The sequence below is a fragment of the Podarcis pityusensis genome (genome assembly GCF_964106645.2).
Source record: "Podarcis pityusensis genome assembly, chromosome: 3".
NCBI lineage: Eukaryota > Metazoa > Chordata > Lepidosauria > Squamata > Lacertidae > Podarcis > Podarcis pityusensis.
The window spans coordinates 105,685,410-105,700,443 of record NC_138026.1 but is presented as its reverse complement, the minus strand read 5'-3'; the positions used below and the strand labels follow the sequence as shown (position 1 = coordinate 105,700,443).

The window sequence follows — 15,034 nt, the reverse complement described above, 5'->3', positions numbered from 1 at the left end:
CAGGAGGAATGGAGAGCAAAGGGTTAAACAACAACAACAACAACAACAATGATGATGATGATGGTGATGATGTATTTGTACCCCGCCCATCTGGCTGGGTTTCCCCAGCCACTCTGGGCGGCTTCCAACAAAGATTAAAAATACATTAAAATGTCACACATTAAAAACTTCCCTGAACAGGGCTGCCTTCAGATGTTTTCTGAATGTCAGGTAGTTGTTTATCTCTTTGACATCTGGTGGGAGGGCGTTCCACAGGGCGGGCGCCACTACCGAGAAGGCCCTCTGCCTGGTTCCCTGTAGTTTTGCTTCTCACAATGAGGGAACCGCCAGAAGGCCCTCGGCACTGACCTCAGCGTCCGGGCAGAACGATGGGGGTGGAGACACTCCTTAAGGTATACTGGGCCGAGCCCTATCCTGTTCTACAAACTTGTTTGCAGCCCAAGGTGCCTGAAGCACGCTCAGCAAACAAACAGGTGCTGCATTCAGATGAAAATCTAGCAAACAGTCCAGCATCTCTCTCTCTCTCTCACTCACACATTCCCCAAAAGAGAGAGCTACACTTACCCCGAGGCAAACCATGCCCAAAGCTAAGCCAGCAGCTAGCGAATAGGACTCCCTGTCGGTGCAATACTCCATTTCAGGGCCTGGGGGGCGCCCTTAAATTTAAAACAACAACAAGAGTAAGTCAAAATTAGAAAGAAAGAAAGAAAGAAAGAAAGAAAGAAAGAAAGAAAGAAAGAAAGAAAGAAAGAAAATAGTTGATTTTTACTCAGTTAAATATTAAATTTTAGTACTGAAAAGCTTAGATCACCGTATTTTGCTCAATATCATATTACAGTGGTACCTTGGGTTAAGTACTTAATTCGTTCCAGAGGTCCGTTCTTAACCTGAAACTGTTCTTAACCTGAAGCACCACTTTAGCTAATGGAGCCTCCTGCCAACGCTGTGCCACCACCACACAATTTCTGTTCTTATCCCGAAGCAAAGTTCTTAACCCGAGGTACTATTTCTGGGTTAGTGGAGTCTGTAACCTGAAGCGTATGTAAGAAATGTATGTAACCCAAGGTACCACTGTATCAGGGACAAATCAGGGGCCAATTTGGACAGCTTCCTTAAAGGTTTTAGCCTGTGGCAGCAAAAATAAAATCTACCAATTCGCACAACTGCAAGGAGGTCTCCATGAAATCATTTGCAAAGGGAAGCCCACACAGCGCTCGCTCCAGATGTTGTGGACTACAACTTAGCTTTAGCCAGCATGGCCAGTGGTCAGGGACGTGGATGCAAGTCCAGTAACATCTGGAGGGCACCTGCGTTGGCTACTTGCACAAAACATTTGTGACCCGGATGCCACCCCAAGAGATTTCCTCTCTGGAGCTTTACCTATTTCCGACAGCAGAACCTCGGCCGTGTGCCTGTGAGCCGTGCCTTGGTAGACCAAGCCAATCCCTATCACGGCTGCCACTTGTACATTGTGAGGCACATCCAGTTCGGTGGAAGTGGGCGGCAGAAGAGCAGGGATGTGGATGCTGAGCAAGCGAGTGATGGACATGTCCATGGTGCCCAGCTTGGCGGCTGAGACCCCAAGCAGCAGCCCGATGCTCGTCATTTCGTGGCCCTGCCAGGAGAAACAAACGCATCTATCAGGTGACTTTTTTGAATGGAACAAATGCACAAACGCACACTCATGGGCTGCACCCCAAACTGAAAAGCCTGAGGCCATGTTTCAGGATTCTTTTATTTTACATCTTAATCAGATAAGTGCTGGAGCTGTCCACGGGAAACGGGTCTTTTCCGCTACGGCGAAGCAGGGACCCATTTAAAAATCACAGGCGGATGAAGCCTGTGACCATGGGACTCGGCGGGCACCTTTAGCGCCCCCCCAACCCGCAAAGGAACCCACTAACGGGCTCCGGAGCGAAGAGGGGGAAGTGGCGCGGTGCTGAGAGTCAACTGCTTCTTCCATGGAGCGAAGCCGCATAGCCGTTGCCGGAGAGCGCTGCCTTTTTCCTGGGACAATTTGGCTTTTAAAACAACCACCCGTGAGTACTTAAGTTTTGGACAATTGGACTCTAAATAAGGATTTGCGAGCAGAAAGGAAAACTGGACTTAAAAGTTTAATTTAATTTGGCACTGAAACGGGAAGGTCTAAACAGGAAGTCAGCCTTCCGTTTCTTTGTAGATAGATTAAAGCAAAGACACGGCAAACTAGACTTCTGAAAATCGCTTCTAAAGGATTAACTTTCATCATTTAAAATTGTTGAACCCCCTTCGGAAGCAGGAGAAGAGGGGGGATTTTTTCCGGACTGTTTAAACCTGCAGAAGTGAGTGTAAAGTAAAGTAACTTTCCACCGTCTTGATCCTGGAGCGGGGTGTCAGGACTGACGTTTTTTGAAGCTCATTGACCAGAGACAAACGTTTCTGACAGATAGCTAAAGGAAGAGATACATAGTGATTCCATTGTTCCCCTTCGCATTCGCATTTTAAAGGAACAAATATTGACAAAATATCTGAAAAAGGAAACTTTGTTGTTAGATCTGTTTTTAAAAGAAAAGAACAAACAGAAGTTCTTCCCCTAGAGGGAGCCTGTGAAACTGTAACCAATTTTGAATCGGGGAGCCTGCAGCTGTTACAGATTACGATTGTGGGAATAGACTTCTGACCTTGCAGGACAATGTATTCAGAAGCTCTGTTGAGTGCTTTCTGTAAAACAAGTGCCCTATTGGAACAGCTACATGAGAAGACGGATTTTATGACTGATGCGATTAGAAATTTTGGACAGGCAGTGGGAAATTATATAGAGCCCACCCAGGAATCAGATCAGGAGTGTGCGCTGACAGAACAGACGAGGGAAGAGGATGTTGCTGAATCTTGGGCGCCAGAGATGGAGGGAGTTGCGGCCCAGCAGGAACATGAATTCTTGGACTTGACAAATGAACTTGGAAAAAGCCAGATTTGGAAAGATAAAGTTTGGTTTGGCTTGGAAATGGGGGGTTGGATAGACCCCCCTATGCAGGGAGGTTTGGACTTTTCGAGTCTGGCAATGGGTCGTGAGATGTTTGGGGTTGTGGGGGCTCTCAATTTTGGAGGGACTTTGAAACATGTTCTTAAATACCACATGGAGCTTAGTGTGGACTATGGAAAAGGGGCTGATTTGTCGAGAAGGGTCAAAAGCATTCTCAAGCTGGAGTTCCCAAGAGTGAAAGAACTAGGAGACAAAGGAAAATACAGCTATAAATATGAAGAAGAGCTGCGGAAGGGACATGGAAGGGACTTAAGGGCCTCGGGCATAAGGTTACCAGGTTAATGCGCTAGATTGATGGGATAGAAAGGACTGACAAAACCCGGGTCCAGGAGGAAGAGACGCTGGATGAAGATTGGATTGTTATTTTTTTATTATTATTATGATTGTTTTATAAAATTGATGAATGTTAGAAAGATGTTGAAACGAAATTATTTGGCTCTAGTAAAAATGTTTAAAGAATTATGTAAGAATATTATGGTTATGAGAAATTGGTAAAAATAAGATTTAAGTTTTAAGTTTTAAGGTTTTTATAGTAAGATAAGATTAAAATAGATTAAGGTAAAGTAATGACAGAATATTATGAAATGTGGAAAGGATTTGCTGCGACAATTAACAACTAGGATACAAAAAAGGGAGGAGGAGGTCAAAGAAAGAAGGTAATGACAGTTAAAGAGTTGAGAATATTGGATTTGTTTTTAAATGTTTGTGACATATTTTTGTTTTTTAATTGTGTTGTGTTATTTTTTGATCTCGATTTTTATTAATCTGTATTGTTTGATTGTGGTTTGTCTTTTCTCTGTTTTTTCTTTCTTTTTTTCCTTTGTTTTCTTTTGTAATTCTAAAATTTTCAATAAATATCATTTAAAAAAAAAAAAAGATAAGTGCTGGAGCTGCAATGAGGTCAAACGTATGTTCTTTCATATGTGATACACCTGTAAAAGGGTAAAAGAGTATTGGGAAATAATTTATAATGAACTGGAAAAAATGTTTAAAAGCACCTTTCCAAAAAACAAACAAAAAAAACCCTGTTATTTTTGCTGGGGATAATTCAGATGGAAATTCCCAGGTGTCAAAAAAGGCTATTTATGTATGCCACTATGGCGGCCCATGTTTCGTTAGCCCAAAAATGGAAAACGAGCACGGTCCCAAAGAAGAATGGCAACTTAAACTGATGGAATATGCGAAGCTTGCGGACCTAACATATAGAACAAGAGAACAAGAAGAACATTGGTTTAAAGAAGATTGGGAAATGTTTTCTGAATATATGGGGGGAATTGTGTACACTTGAAAACGCTGGCAGCATTAAGATGAATTCAACAGTGTAAATAAGTTTTGATGGAAGTAATAATGGAATACTGAATGGTTTAGTTTATATAAAATATGCAGGGATTTATGCTATGTAAAATGAACTATGGAAAGAGAAGAAGGGATGTCACTGATATTTTAAGGTTGTATAAATGAATATTCTAAATTGTAAAACAGAAAATTTAATAAAAATTATATTCTTTAAAAAAGGATTCATTTATTTTAACATACACCACACACAAACAACAAACAGATATTGTTTGGAGGGGGCGCTTCCTTGCCCCCCATGACTAATTTTTTTTAGGGATGTGGGGAACTGCAGCGGTTAGGGAGGAATTGGCAAAGATCTAGTGCCTTGCCTTGCACAAGGAGAAAAGCTTTTCACCAGTGCGAAGCCATTGTTGATAAAACCATGGTTTGCTGCAATGCAGTAATGACAGTTACAGTTGCTGGTCTGGAGGCAGAACTGCCGGGCAAGCAGAAAACAAAGGCAGACAAGCAGGCTTGGACTGTGGTTGCCTGTATGTCTGGGTACTAAACTACGATTAGCAGAAACCATGGTTTGGCATGACCACCTGACTATAGTCAGAAATACAAAAATCGTGACGTTCTCTTCCCTTTGCCTTTGGGTCAAGCGTCTCACCTTTGTCAAGTAGTCATGGATGTTGAGTGTGGCGAGCTTTGTGAGGTGGCCGTTCAAACCCAGCGCCATGAGGAAGCCTGCATATTCATTGGCTAGTTCGGCATTTTTGGGTTTGTTGTAGACGATCCATGCAGAATCTATTTGAGAAGCAGGCGCGATCTTCAGTCCAGCAGCAACGCCATTGTGGAAGTTGGCCCAGCAAGCCATGTTTGGAGGCACATCTATGTTCCCACTGTTGAGGTCCACTGTGGTATTCCTAGGAGGAGCCCGGCCTACAGAGTGCAGAACGACCAACCGCATGTGAATCAGAACCGTAGAAGAAAACCCCTTTCTCCTTGGGAGGGCTAAGCATAGTTAGCTGCTTTGGGGTCACAGTAAACTACAGTGGTACCTCAAGTTAAGAACTTAATTCGTTCTGGAGGTCTGTTCTTAACCTGAAACTGTTCTTAACCTGAAGCACCACTTTAGCTAATGGGGCCTCCTGCTGCCGCCGCACCGCCAGAGAACGATTTCTGTTCTTATCCTGAAGCAAAGTTCTTAACCCAAGGTAATATTTCTGGGTTAGCAGAGTCTGTAACCTGAAGCGTATGTAACCTGAAGCGTATGTAACCCAAGGTACCACTGTATAGTTATGCGCAAACATCAAACTGACTTGTGTTTTATATATGCTGTAAGCCTCTCAGAGTGGCTGGGGAAACCCAGCCAGATGGGCGGAGTATAAATAATAAAATTATTATTATTCTTTATTATTATGACAGTGGCCTGGTTCAATTGCTGCTTCTGGCCATGGAGGCAGAGCATAGCCAACACAGCTAGTAGCCCAACGAACCCTCCTTCGAGGAACAAACTTGCTATAAGAGCTACTAATTTTTGTTCCTGTTGTGACTCAAATTATCCCTAAATTTCCTTCCCTCCTTCAGATTCCCCCACTCCCTAATCCAGAGGAGTGTCATGGATTTCATGCTACAGTGGTAGCATTGTAGAGCAGGCAGTGCTCTCTCTGTGTGTGAGCCCACAGGTAAATCGGGTTATCATGCTAAGTATTGCAGGAACTCACCTGTCAGGTTTAATTTGGGAATAGGCAATGGTTCTGTTGGAACTGGATGATACGAGAACAGAGTGAACATTCCTCTTCCCAAAGGGAGAGCCATCGTCCGCTGACACAACTGCAGCAGCCTATGGTGAAAATCAAACACAGAAAAGAATGCAACCAACAATATTATTCCTTTTTAAGCACACACACACACACACACACACACACAGAGATACACACTTATATCAACGGGTTAACAAATTATGTTACAATCAACTTTAAAACAGGCAATAAAAAGCTGTAGGAATATAAAATACAAATAAAGAAAGCATTTCTTATGGTGTTCCGAATACATCTAGTGCTTTTTTCTGGAGGTATGCATACCCCTAAACATTTTGTGAATCTAAGTTTGGCCTCATTGAGGGGCAGTATTTCAATATGAGTAGGAAAATGAGAGTACAGTGGTACCTCGGTTAAGTACTTAATTCGTTCCGGAGGTCCGTACTTAACCTGAAACTGTTCTTAACCTGAAGCACCACTTTAGCTAATGGGGCCTCCTGCTGCTGCCGTGCCGCCGAAGCACGATTTCTGTTCTCATCCTGAAGCAAAGTTCTTTACCTGAAGCACTATTTCTGGGTTAGCAGAGTCTGTAACCTGAAGCGTATGTAACCTGAAGTGTATGTAACCCGAGGTACCACTGTACCCTTAGTTCTTAGAGAGAAAAAACACTGCATCAAACATTCCACCAATGAGAAATATGCAAAGCAGATAGGAAACCTGTGAATCTGTGGACAGGGTGACAGATGAACGTATGAATTTTTATTTCTCCATACTTTATTTGTGAACATTTTATGGCAGGCAGCAGATTGTGTGAATGGAGTCTACTGAAAAAGACAAAGAGTTTGAAGTGATGCAAGGACTTGTCTGTGGTGGTTGGTCTGCAATGGCCCAGTCACTCTTATGCAAGTCATCAGTTTAAGTCATCCAGTGAAATATTAAATATAGTCTACCCTGCTTTTTTCTTTCAGGCTAGGATTCTTTGTCTGTGGTCTTGGGCTCAAGATGGACCCTGTTTCTTTTTCCATCCTCTCTTTTGGAAGCACCTGAACTCGGGCAGAAGACAAGAGAGCGCCCCTCCAAACAAACCAGCTGTGTTCTTTATGTTTTGATTATGCCTGGGGAGGCTTCCACAGCTATTGCCTGTGCCTAGAGCTCTTCCAGACTGACAGGTCTGCAGGGAATTTGGCATGTCAAGCAGCAGAGACATCAAAGGTGCTTCCAGGCAACAATGTTTACTGAAGATCCATCCCAATTTGTTTGCAGGGAGATGACATTTGCTATTGAATGCATAAGTTAAAGGTAAAGGGACCCCTGACCATTAGGTCCAGTCGTGACCGACTCTGGGGTTGCGGTGCTCATCCCGCTTTATTGGCCGAGGGAGCCGGCGTACAGCTTCTGGGTCATGTGGCCAGCATGACTAAGCTGTTTCTTGCGAACCAGAGCAGCGCACGGAAACGCCGTTTACCTTCCAGTTTAGCTTCTACTTGCACGTGCTTTCGAAATGCTAGGTTGGCAGGAGCAGGGACCGAGCAACAGGAGCTCACCCCGTCGCGGGGATTCGAACCGCCGACCTTCTGATTGGCAAGTCCTAGGCTCTGTGGTTTAACCCACAGCGCCACCCGCGTCCCCCCCTTTTTTTGGCATATTCCTTACGATTTGTTTATGGGTAGGTTAGATGATGTTGCATCAGGGCAAATGCCCTGATCAGTATATTTCCCTGTCACTTTCCTTACTGCAGAAAGTCCAGTCTTTGGCAATCTGTGGGTTTGTTGCACCAGAGCTCCCAAAGAACCAATTTTGCAACCTGAATTTGCCCTGTGAGACCTGCATTGCAGGGGGGGTGAACTAGACAATCCTTTGGGTACTATCCAACTCTACAATTCTATGATTCTATGAATCCCACTCAAAAACAGTGACAGTCTAAAAGTGCCCTCAATCTCAAACCTGCAAAAGAACACAGCATTTTCGTAAGGAAACTTTCTACTGAGCTTCCTGACTGCCCACTCCCATTGCTGATCCCAACATCCTTAAGAACTTCCAGTGCCTGGAATCACTGCTAGGAAGCCTGACTCTTGCAAATGTGGGGATCTCTGCAGTGACACAATATGACACTCCGACAAACAAGCTTCTAGGAAAGCCAACAATTTACCGGTTTTCTTTTTCTTCTATATATTCGTGGTCACTGACTTCTGGCATCTGAACTACATTGACACGGACAGGGTGAGCACTCTGCAGAAGTCTGCGCACCTCTTGCACTCTCAGGTCTTCGCTCCATATTAGTGACATCACTTCCTGGTTCATATCATTCATTCCGTCGTCGTCCTCTTCTGACTCGGCTGTTGAGGGCAGTTCAGAGGAGAGCACCTGGGTGTCAGACTTTTGGAAAGAAAGAGAGCGAAATTGTATTTTCAGTGGGGAAAGGTTGGAATGTTTGAGGCTATATATTTAAGGAAAAAAATGAGTACTGGAGGCGAGAAACGTAACAGAGGTACATAAGGTTATTCACAGTGTAGAGAAAGATCACAGAGGAAAGCATTCCTCTCCTTCTCAAAATACTAAAACCCAGGGTCAGCCAATGAAGATGAATGGTAGGAGATTAAAGATAGAAACACTTCATCACACAAAGCATAGTTAACCTATGGAATTTTCTACCACAAGACATAGTGAAGACGACCAACTTGGAAGGCTTTAAAAGGGGATTAGACAAATGCATGGAAGATGCAAACCCAAACATTCGAATTTCCCCCTTTTTCCATAAAAAGGCATCATTGGTAAAACTAGAAATGCTCTTTCCCTTTAATTTAAACAAATGGAAAGCCAAGCACAGGCATTAAATCTCAGGAACTATTTGAAGGAATCTTCCCAACTTTTCTCTGGAAGATACTTCTATTATGGTACTTACAGCTTTACACTTTGGCAAATTTCCCTCGCACGCCTGTTTGGAAAGATCCTGACGGCCAATCAGAAGACAGACTGCTTCTGGCCAGTCAGAGGCAGGCTGCTGCCGGCAGTGATATATTGCATCTCTGATAGGAAGAGCAACTCCAAATGGCAAAGACTCCAGATCTCTTAAGGTGAATCCTAATATTATAAAGAAAACAATCCTTGGGGTTATTTTTCATGCTAATTTCTACGAACCCATCTTAAGTCCAAATAATAATAATAATAATAATAATAATAATAATAATTTATTATTTGTACCCCGCCCATCTGGCTGGGTTTCCCCAGCCACTCTGGGTGGCTTCCACAGAGATAAAAAATACACTAAAATGTCACACATTAAAAACTTCCCTGAATATAAAGGTAAAGGTAAAGGTACCCCTGACCATTAGGTCCAGTCGTGACCGACTCTGGGGTTGCGGCGCTCATCTCGCTCTATGGGCCGAGGGAGCCGGCGTTTGTCCGCAGACAGCTTCCCGGTCATGTGGCCAGCATGACTAAGCCGCTTCTGACGAACCAGAGCAGCGCACGGAAACGCCGTTTACCTTCCCGCCGGAGTGGTTCCTATTTATCTACTTGCACTTTGATGTGCTTTCGAACTGCTAGGTTGGCAGGAGCTGGGACCGAGCAACGGGAGCTCACCCCGTCACGGGGATTTGAACCGCCGACCTTCTGATCAGCAAGTCCTAGGCTCTGTGGTTTAACCCACAGCGCCACCCGGGTCCCTGAATATATATACACATTAATGCCTGTAGGCACAAAAGCAGAGATGTGAACATACCCTGTAGGACAGGGGTGGGGAAACCTTTTCTGGTTAGCAAGCCAGATCTTAATCTCCCTTGGCCCCGGTGAATCAAATATGACAGGTTTCAATCACCTGACATCAGAGAATCAGGTGATACTATGCTTCAAAGTCCCAATTGTAAGGACTTCAAAATGCAACATGGGGAGCTGTTGGAAAGTGCTTTGCAAGCGGGACATACTGTTCCTTAAGTCTCTGAAACAGCTTTCAAACAGTAGGGTTTGGGAAGGATCAAGAGTAGTGCTGAGAGGGAGAAGCAGTTTCCATGGACCGCGAACCAGTTATACCTCCTTGAGAAGCTGATGGGCAGGAGGGAGTACATGTTGGGAATCTGAATACGTGCAGCTACTCACACAGAGTCAATTAGGGTTTGGCAGACAGCCAAGGCAATGTGGAAGAGTAAGTCTGCCTGGTGATACAGAGGCATGGAGACAGCTCCATGATTGGTCACCTCTCTCACGGGAATAATGATTAATGGCCTACTAACTGGTACGAGTGTCAGTGTAGGAGTTGGAGGTTGAGAATTGTGAGTCGTGTATGAGAGAGTTAGTCAAAGATCCATGTTCTGTTCTGTTCCTGTAAATAGTACACTGTATGTAATAAACACCTAACTACAAGTTCCTGGTTCCTGCTTCGTCCATCCTGTCTGCAGCCAAGCTGCCAATTGCTTTCGTGAATTCTGCATTTACTCTGCTAGGTCTGGCTAAGGTCCTGCAACTAGTCGGAAAGTTGTGAAACACCAAATAGGTTTTGCCAATAGTACAACTTGCCTTGCTTCAGGAAAGGAATGATTGGACACACTTTAGATTCCTGAATGTTCCTATGAAGCCCCTCTATTATCAACCCATAGGGTGGAAGTGGCTTCCCCAAACCAGCCTTAGCAGGCCGGTGATCCCTGCCCCCTACACACAGTAGGTACAGGTCCATGGCATTAGAATCCTTCAGGATGAAGACAAACATTGGTTTTACGAGAGTATTCTAAGTGAAACACTGCTTCCTATGGTGCACATTCGTATTTCTTTTTCCTCACTGTTACATCTGGCCGTAAACACTTTTCAGGCTTTTGAAATGATAAAAACCTATGAAACATCTTTGGCCAGAGACAACAGCGGTATGTGTGCACACACAAGCAGCGGCCCAACTTTCAGACTGCTTTCTGCTCTGGAAAAAAAAGACACGTCTCTAGATTCTGCTTTCAAAAATGAAGTTGCTAGCCTTTATATGCACGCAGAACACCCACAAAACCAAACACAAGTTGTATTTTTAGTGCTTAATTTTTGGTTTGGAGCGTACGTATTTTTCCACCCTCGGACCTTCAGGTGATGGGCAGATTTATAAATACTTTAAATAAATAAAATAAATAAATTCCTGCCATAAAGTTGGAAGATCTCCTTACCTACATTCGTCATCCAGACAACCAGCTTTTCCGCAAGACTGGAAGCAGATGTGCTGTGCTGAAAACTGCATCTGCACAACAATGGGAAAAGCAAGAGGAATGTAATGCGCTGCGGTTGCTCTTGCAGAAAGACCTGAAGCCCAGGAGCCAAAAAGGGGCTTCCATGCCTCTCCACCTGTCCCTGATGATTCTCCCTAGGCCACCCCAACCTCACCAGCCCCGCTCCATGTCCTCCTCAACTACTTCTGCCTGGCTGGAATGTATCCTTGAACTGTGACAATGCATCTTGCTTGCCTGGACAGAGAGGGGTGTGAGTGTCACATCCATTGCCATAGGTGCCACCTCTATCCATTGCCACTGGTGTTAGAATTCCTGCATCATGAGTGCAGTCATGGGATTTTTGTCTATCCCATGACGGTATATGTTTTGACTCCACAGAGTGGGAAGTGACAGAGACAGGATGTCTGAGTTACTGTGTTCCGTGAAGTGGGACTATTGTCCTTTGTTCTTTTTCTCTTTGCTGTCTGATGCTAGAGAGAGGGAGCCATGTTGCAGTGCTCCGCCTGTGTTTATATGTAAATAAAGTAGATTAGCCAAAATGCTGAGTTGCTGAGGCCTGTTACGCAAGCTGCAAAGGCTCTGTGGATCCCTAAGTGTGCCAATGTCTGTTGGCATTGGTTGCTGTGATGTTCGGGCTGAAGAAAGCTTTTGAAGCTCCCGAACGATTGACCAGGAGGGAGAGAACATGGCAGTTGGGCATGTGTCTCTACCAGGGTCCTACTCGAGTGTAGGCTGAACTCCTGACAGGGGACACCTAAGCACCCCCCAAAAAAGTATGCTGGCATGGGACTGAGCCTCCCCAAACTTGAGTGGCTGGGCCTTGCCAGGCTTCACTGCAGCAGCAGTGGTTCTTGGCAGGCCTCATAGCCTCCTCCTGACACGTGTGAAGGCCTTCGCCCTCCCCGCCACTGTTGGGCAGAACTTGGCGCCTCTGTCCATTGCCCTACCCACTTTTGCCTCCGGCCCCACCCACTACCAGAATACCATTTTCTTCCAGAAAGTTCCTCATGGAGGAACGTGGCCCTCCTGTTGAAAAATATTCCTCACATAAGAGGAAGGAGACATGACTGTTGTCCTCTCCTGCTCCTCTGAGCCCGTACGTTGTTCCACAGTGAGTGGCCACAGTTTCCAGACAGATTTTGAGCCTTGGCACCTCTACTGCCTGAAAGGAAGGCAGCAGCAGGGGTGGGGCCTGGGCAGATCAGAATGCACCTACTGCAACACAACAGGGTCTTTCTCTTGCTGGTGTGGCCCAGGCCTCTTATCTCCTCCTCCTTCCATCTGGCTCCTAGGGAAAGATTCCCTGAAAAACTAAGGCAATTCAGGAAATTGACCATAAAGAGCCAAGGAAAGAGGCGGAGGAAAGAGATCAATAGTTTAGAGGTCCTTTGGGGGAAAATAAGACTTTCCCAAGGGCAGGAATTGAGCAGAACCCATAAACCAGGCATAGGCAAACTCCGGCCCTCCAGATGTTTGGGGCTACAATTCCCATCATCCCTAGCTAACAGGACCAGTGGGTCAGGAATGATGGGAATTGTAGTCCCAAACACCTGGAGGGCCGGAGTTTGCCTATGCCTGCCATAAACCGAGCGAGTAGTTTTCATATTGCTCAGGGAGGAGATAGCAAGCAAGGGCGAGCACCAAAATACTGTACTTTTCCGTTTATAAGACGAGGGGTTTTTTTTACGTTTAAATAATTCTTAAAAATTGGGGTGAGCGATGGGCATTTTGGTGAGCGTTTTTAGGCACCCCCCACCCAAGAAAAGCTCAACAACTCTGGGCAATCTCCCCCCATTTTCTGAATTTTGAGTCCCTAAAAATAGGAGGTTTGTCATACACGGGAAAATACGATAGCTCCCAAGTGGAACATTACGCCGTTCACTAATTAACATACCGAGGTTCCTCCAGCTCAGTTTGCTGCTTTCGCTGCCCTAAGAAAAAGAAAGGAGAGAGAATGAAAAGGCACCGCTCTTACCTTTGCTTGAGAAGATTAAAACAAGCAGCAAAAAAACAGGGTAGGGAGACTTTTCTGTGGTGGCTCTTCTCCTTTGGAATGCCCTCTCTCAGGAGGCCCATGTGGAGAACTTGTTGCTGTCATTTCAGCACCAGGCAAAACCACACCTGTTTCCATGGGCTTTTAAGAATTGCTAAAGTAAGCAGCTTATGAATGGTTTGGTTTGACTCTGCTTAAGGGAGCTGTCACTGCTTTAGTTTGCTGCTCTTAATTTGTACAATTTCTTCTTTTTTAAAATTAGTAGTAGTAGTAGTAAATTGCACTTTTTGTTTCTTACAGCTCTGCAAGCCACCTGGGTACTTAAGAAACATAAGTTGAAGGTACGGGGATACAAATGATGTAAATAAAGCAAGCAAAACAAAATGAACATCCCTATGGGCACTGGAGGGCCTCAAAAAACGTATTACCTGTAGTAATCCTGGACAAATAGTTGGAGGCCTCATTTAAAACTGCTTTTTCATCGCCAAGGATGTACAGCACAACACTCTGCTCAGGAGAAAGAAATTCACTTTTACAAAAGATCCAGTAGATTCATCTTGTACAAATCCAAGAGTCACATCCACTGAGCTGGGCAATTTTTGCCTCTGGCTCCCTTACTATTGTCTTGCATCCTGCCTGCCCAGCTGCCCATCAAAGAATGTGACCCTTGGGATAATAGGGATTCCTCACCCTTGATTTAGAGTAAGGGGATGAGCAACGTAAGATGACGATAAAGAGTGAAGTTATAAGTTGCTGTAAAGATTTTGTGCTGAAAAAGTCAACGATTTTGCTAAGAATGTGAAATGCTAGGAGTGCAGCTCATTGTTGGCTTCAGTATACAAACTGTACAGAATTGGGTATAGGTAATGCAATTCTCTGCAGGGAGACCTGTATTCTAATATAAGTACTAGCTCATGGGTAGGCAAACTAAGGCTTGGGGGCCGGATCTGGCCCAATCGCCTTCTCAATCCGGCCCGCGGACGGTCCGCGAATCAGCGTGTTTTTACATGAGTAGAATGTGTCCTTTTGTTTAAAATGCATCTGTGGGTTATTTGTGGGGCATAGGAATTTGTTACCCCCCCCATATAATCCGGGCCCCCACAAGGTCGGAGGGACAGTGGACTGGCCCCCTGCTGAAAAAGTTTGCTGACCCCCACTACTGTTAGATTTTTTTAAAAGCTGTTGCTTTAAATTGTTTTTAAATGCTATATGTTAATTTTCATTTTTGCATTTGTAGGCTGGGGGGGAGTTGGTATGGGGTTTTTGTTAGGAAGTGTGGGAGTTTTTATTAGTTTGTACACATTAGTATTGTTAATTGTTTTAATTATTTTTGGCCTTTATATTGTAACCTTGTGTTGTGAACCGCCCTTAGACCTACGGGTATAGGGTGGTATACAAATTTAATAAGCAACAACAACATGCACCGAAGCATGCCAACACCTATTTGCAGTGCCAGTTCTGCAAGCGTTGTCTGCACATACCAGCACCACCAGCTTGCTCCTTTCACAGATTCCAGGCAAGTAAGGGTAGGGTGGCACACTGTCTCCCTTCAAGCAGGAACTCAGCCACTGGAAGATGCTCGGAGGTTCAGCCGAAAAAAAGGAAGGGTGATGCATGAAACCTGTTTGGGCTGAATCATACAAAGTATCAGGTCAGGTGTGCCATTTTAATAATACGGAGGTGGTTCTAAAAAAGAAGAAGGTAAAGGACCCCTGGACGGTTAAGTCCAGTCAAAGGCGACTATGGGGTTGCAGTGCTCATCTCACTTTCAGGCCGAGGG

General features: G+C 44.7%; 1 protein-coding gene across 6 annotated transcripts in view; it reads right to left on the bottom strand.

Annotated features, from left to right (window-relative positions):
• ANAPC1 (anaphase promoting complex subunit 1) overlaps nucleotides 1-15,034 on the bottom strand; it is a 56,793-nt gene that overhangs the window by 20,696 nt on the left and 21,063 nt on the right. For all 6 annotated transcript variants that reach the window (XM_080998107.1, XM_080998108.1, XM_080998109.1 and 3 more), the window contains exons 21-30: nucleotides 14,736-14,884; nucleotides 13,683-13,761; nucleotides 13,156-13,192; nucleotides 11,202-11,272; nucleotides 8,966-9,144; nucleotides 8,213-8,439; nucleotides 6,028-6,146; nucleotides 4,971-5,242; nucleotides 1,381-1,615; nucleotides 565-656 (exon numbers count right to left, since the gene is read on the bottom strand). In XM_080998107.1, coding sequence (XP_080854233.1) covers nucleotides 565-656; nucleotides 1,381-1,615; nucleotides 4,971-5,242; nucleotides 6,028-6,146; nucleotides 8,213-8,439; nucleotides 8,966-9,144; nucleotides 11,202-11,272; nucleotides 13,156-13,192; nucleotides 13,683-13,761; nucleotides 14,736-14,884 — 1,460 coding nt within the window. The remainder of the gene's footprint in view (nucleotides 1-564; nucleotides 657-1,380; nucleotides 1,616-4,970; nucleotides 5,243-6,027; nucleotides 6,147-8,212; nucleotides 8,440-8,965; nucleotides 9,145-11,201; nucleotides 11,273-13,155; nucleotides 13,193-13,682; nucleotides 13,762-14,735; nucleotides 14,885-15,034) is intronic.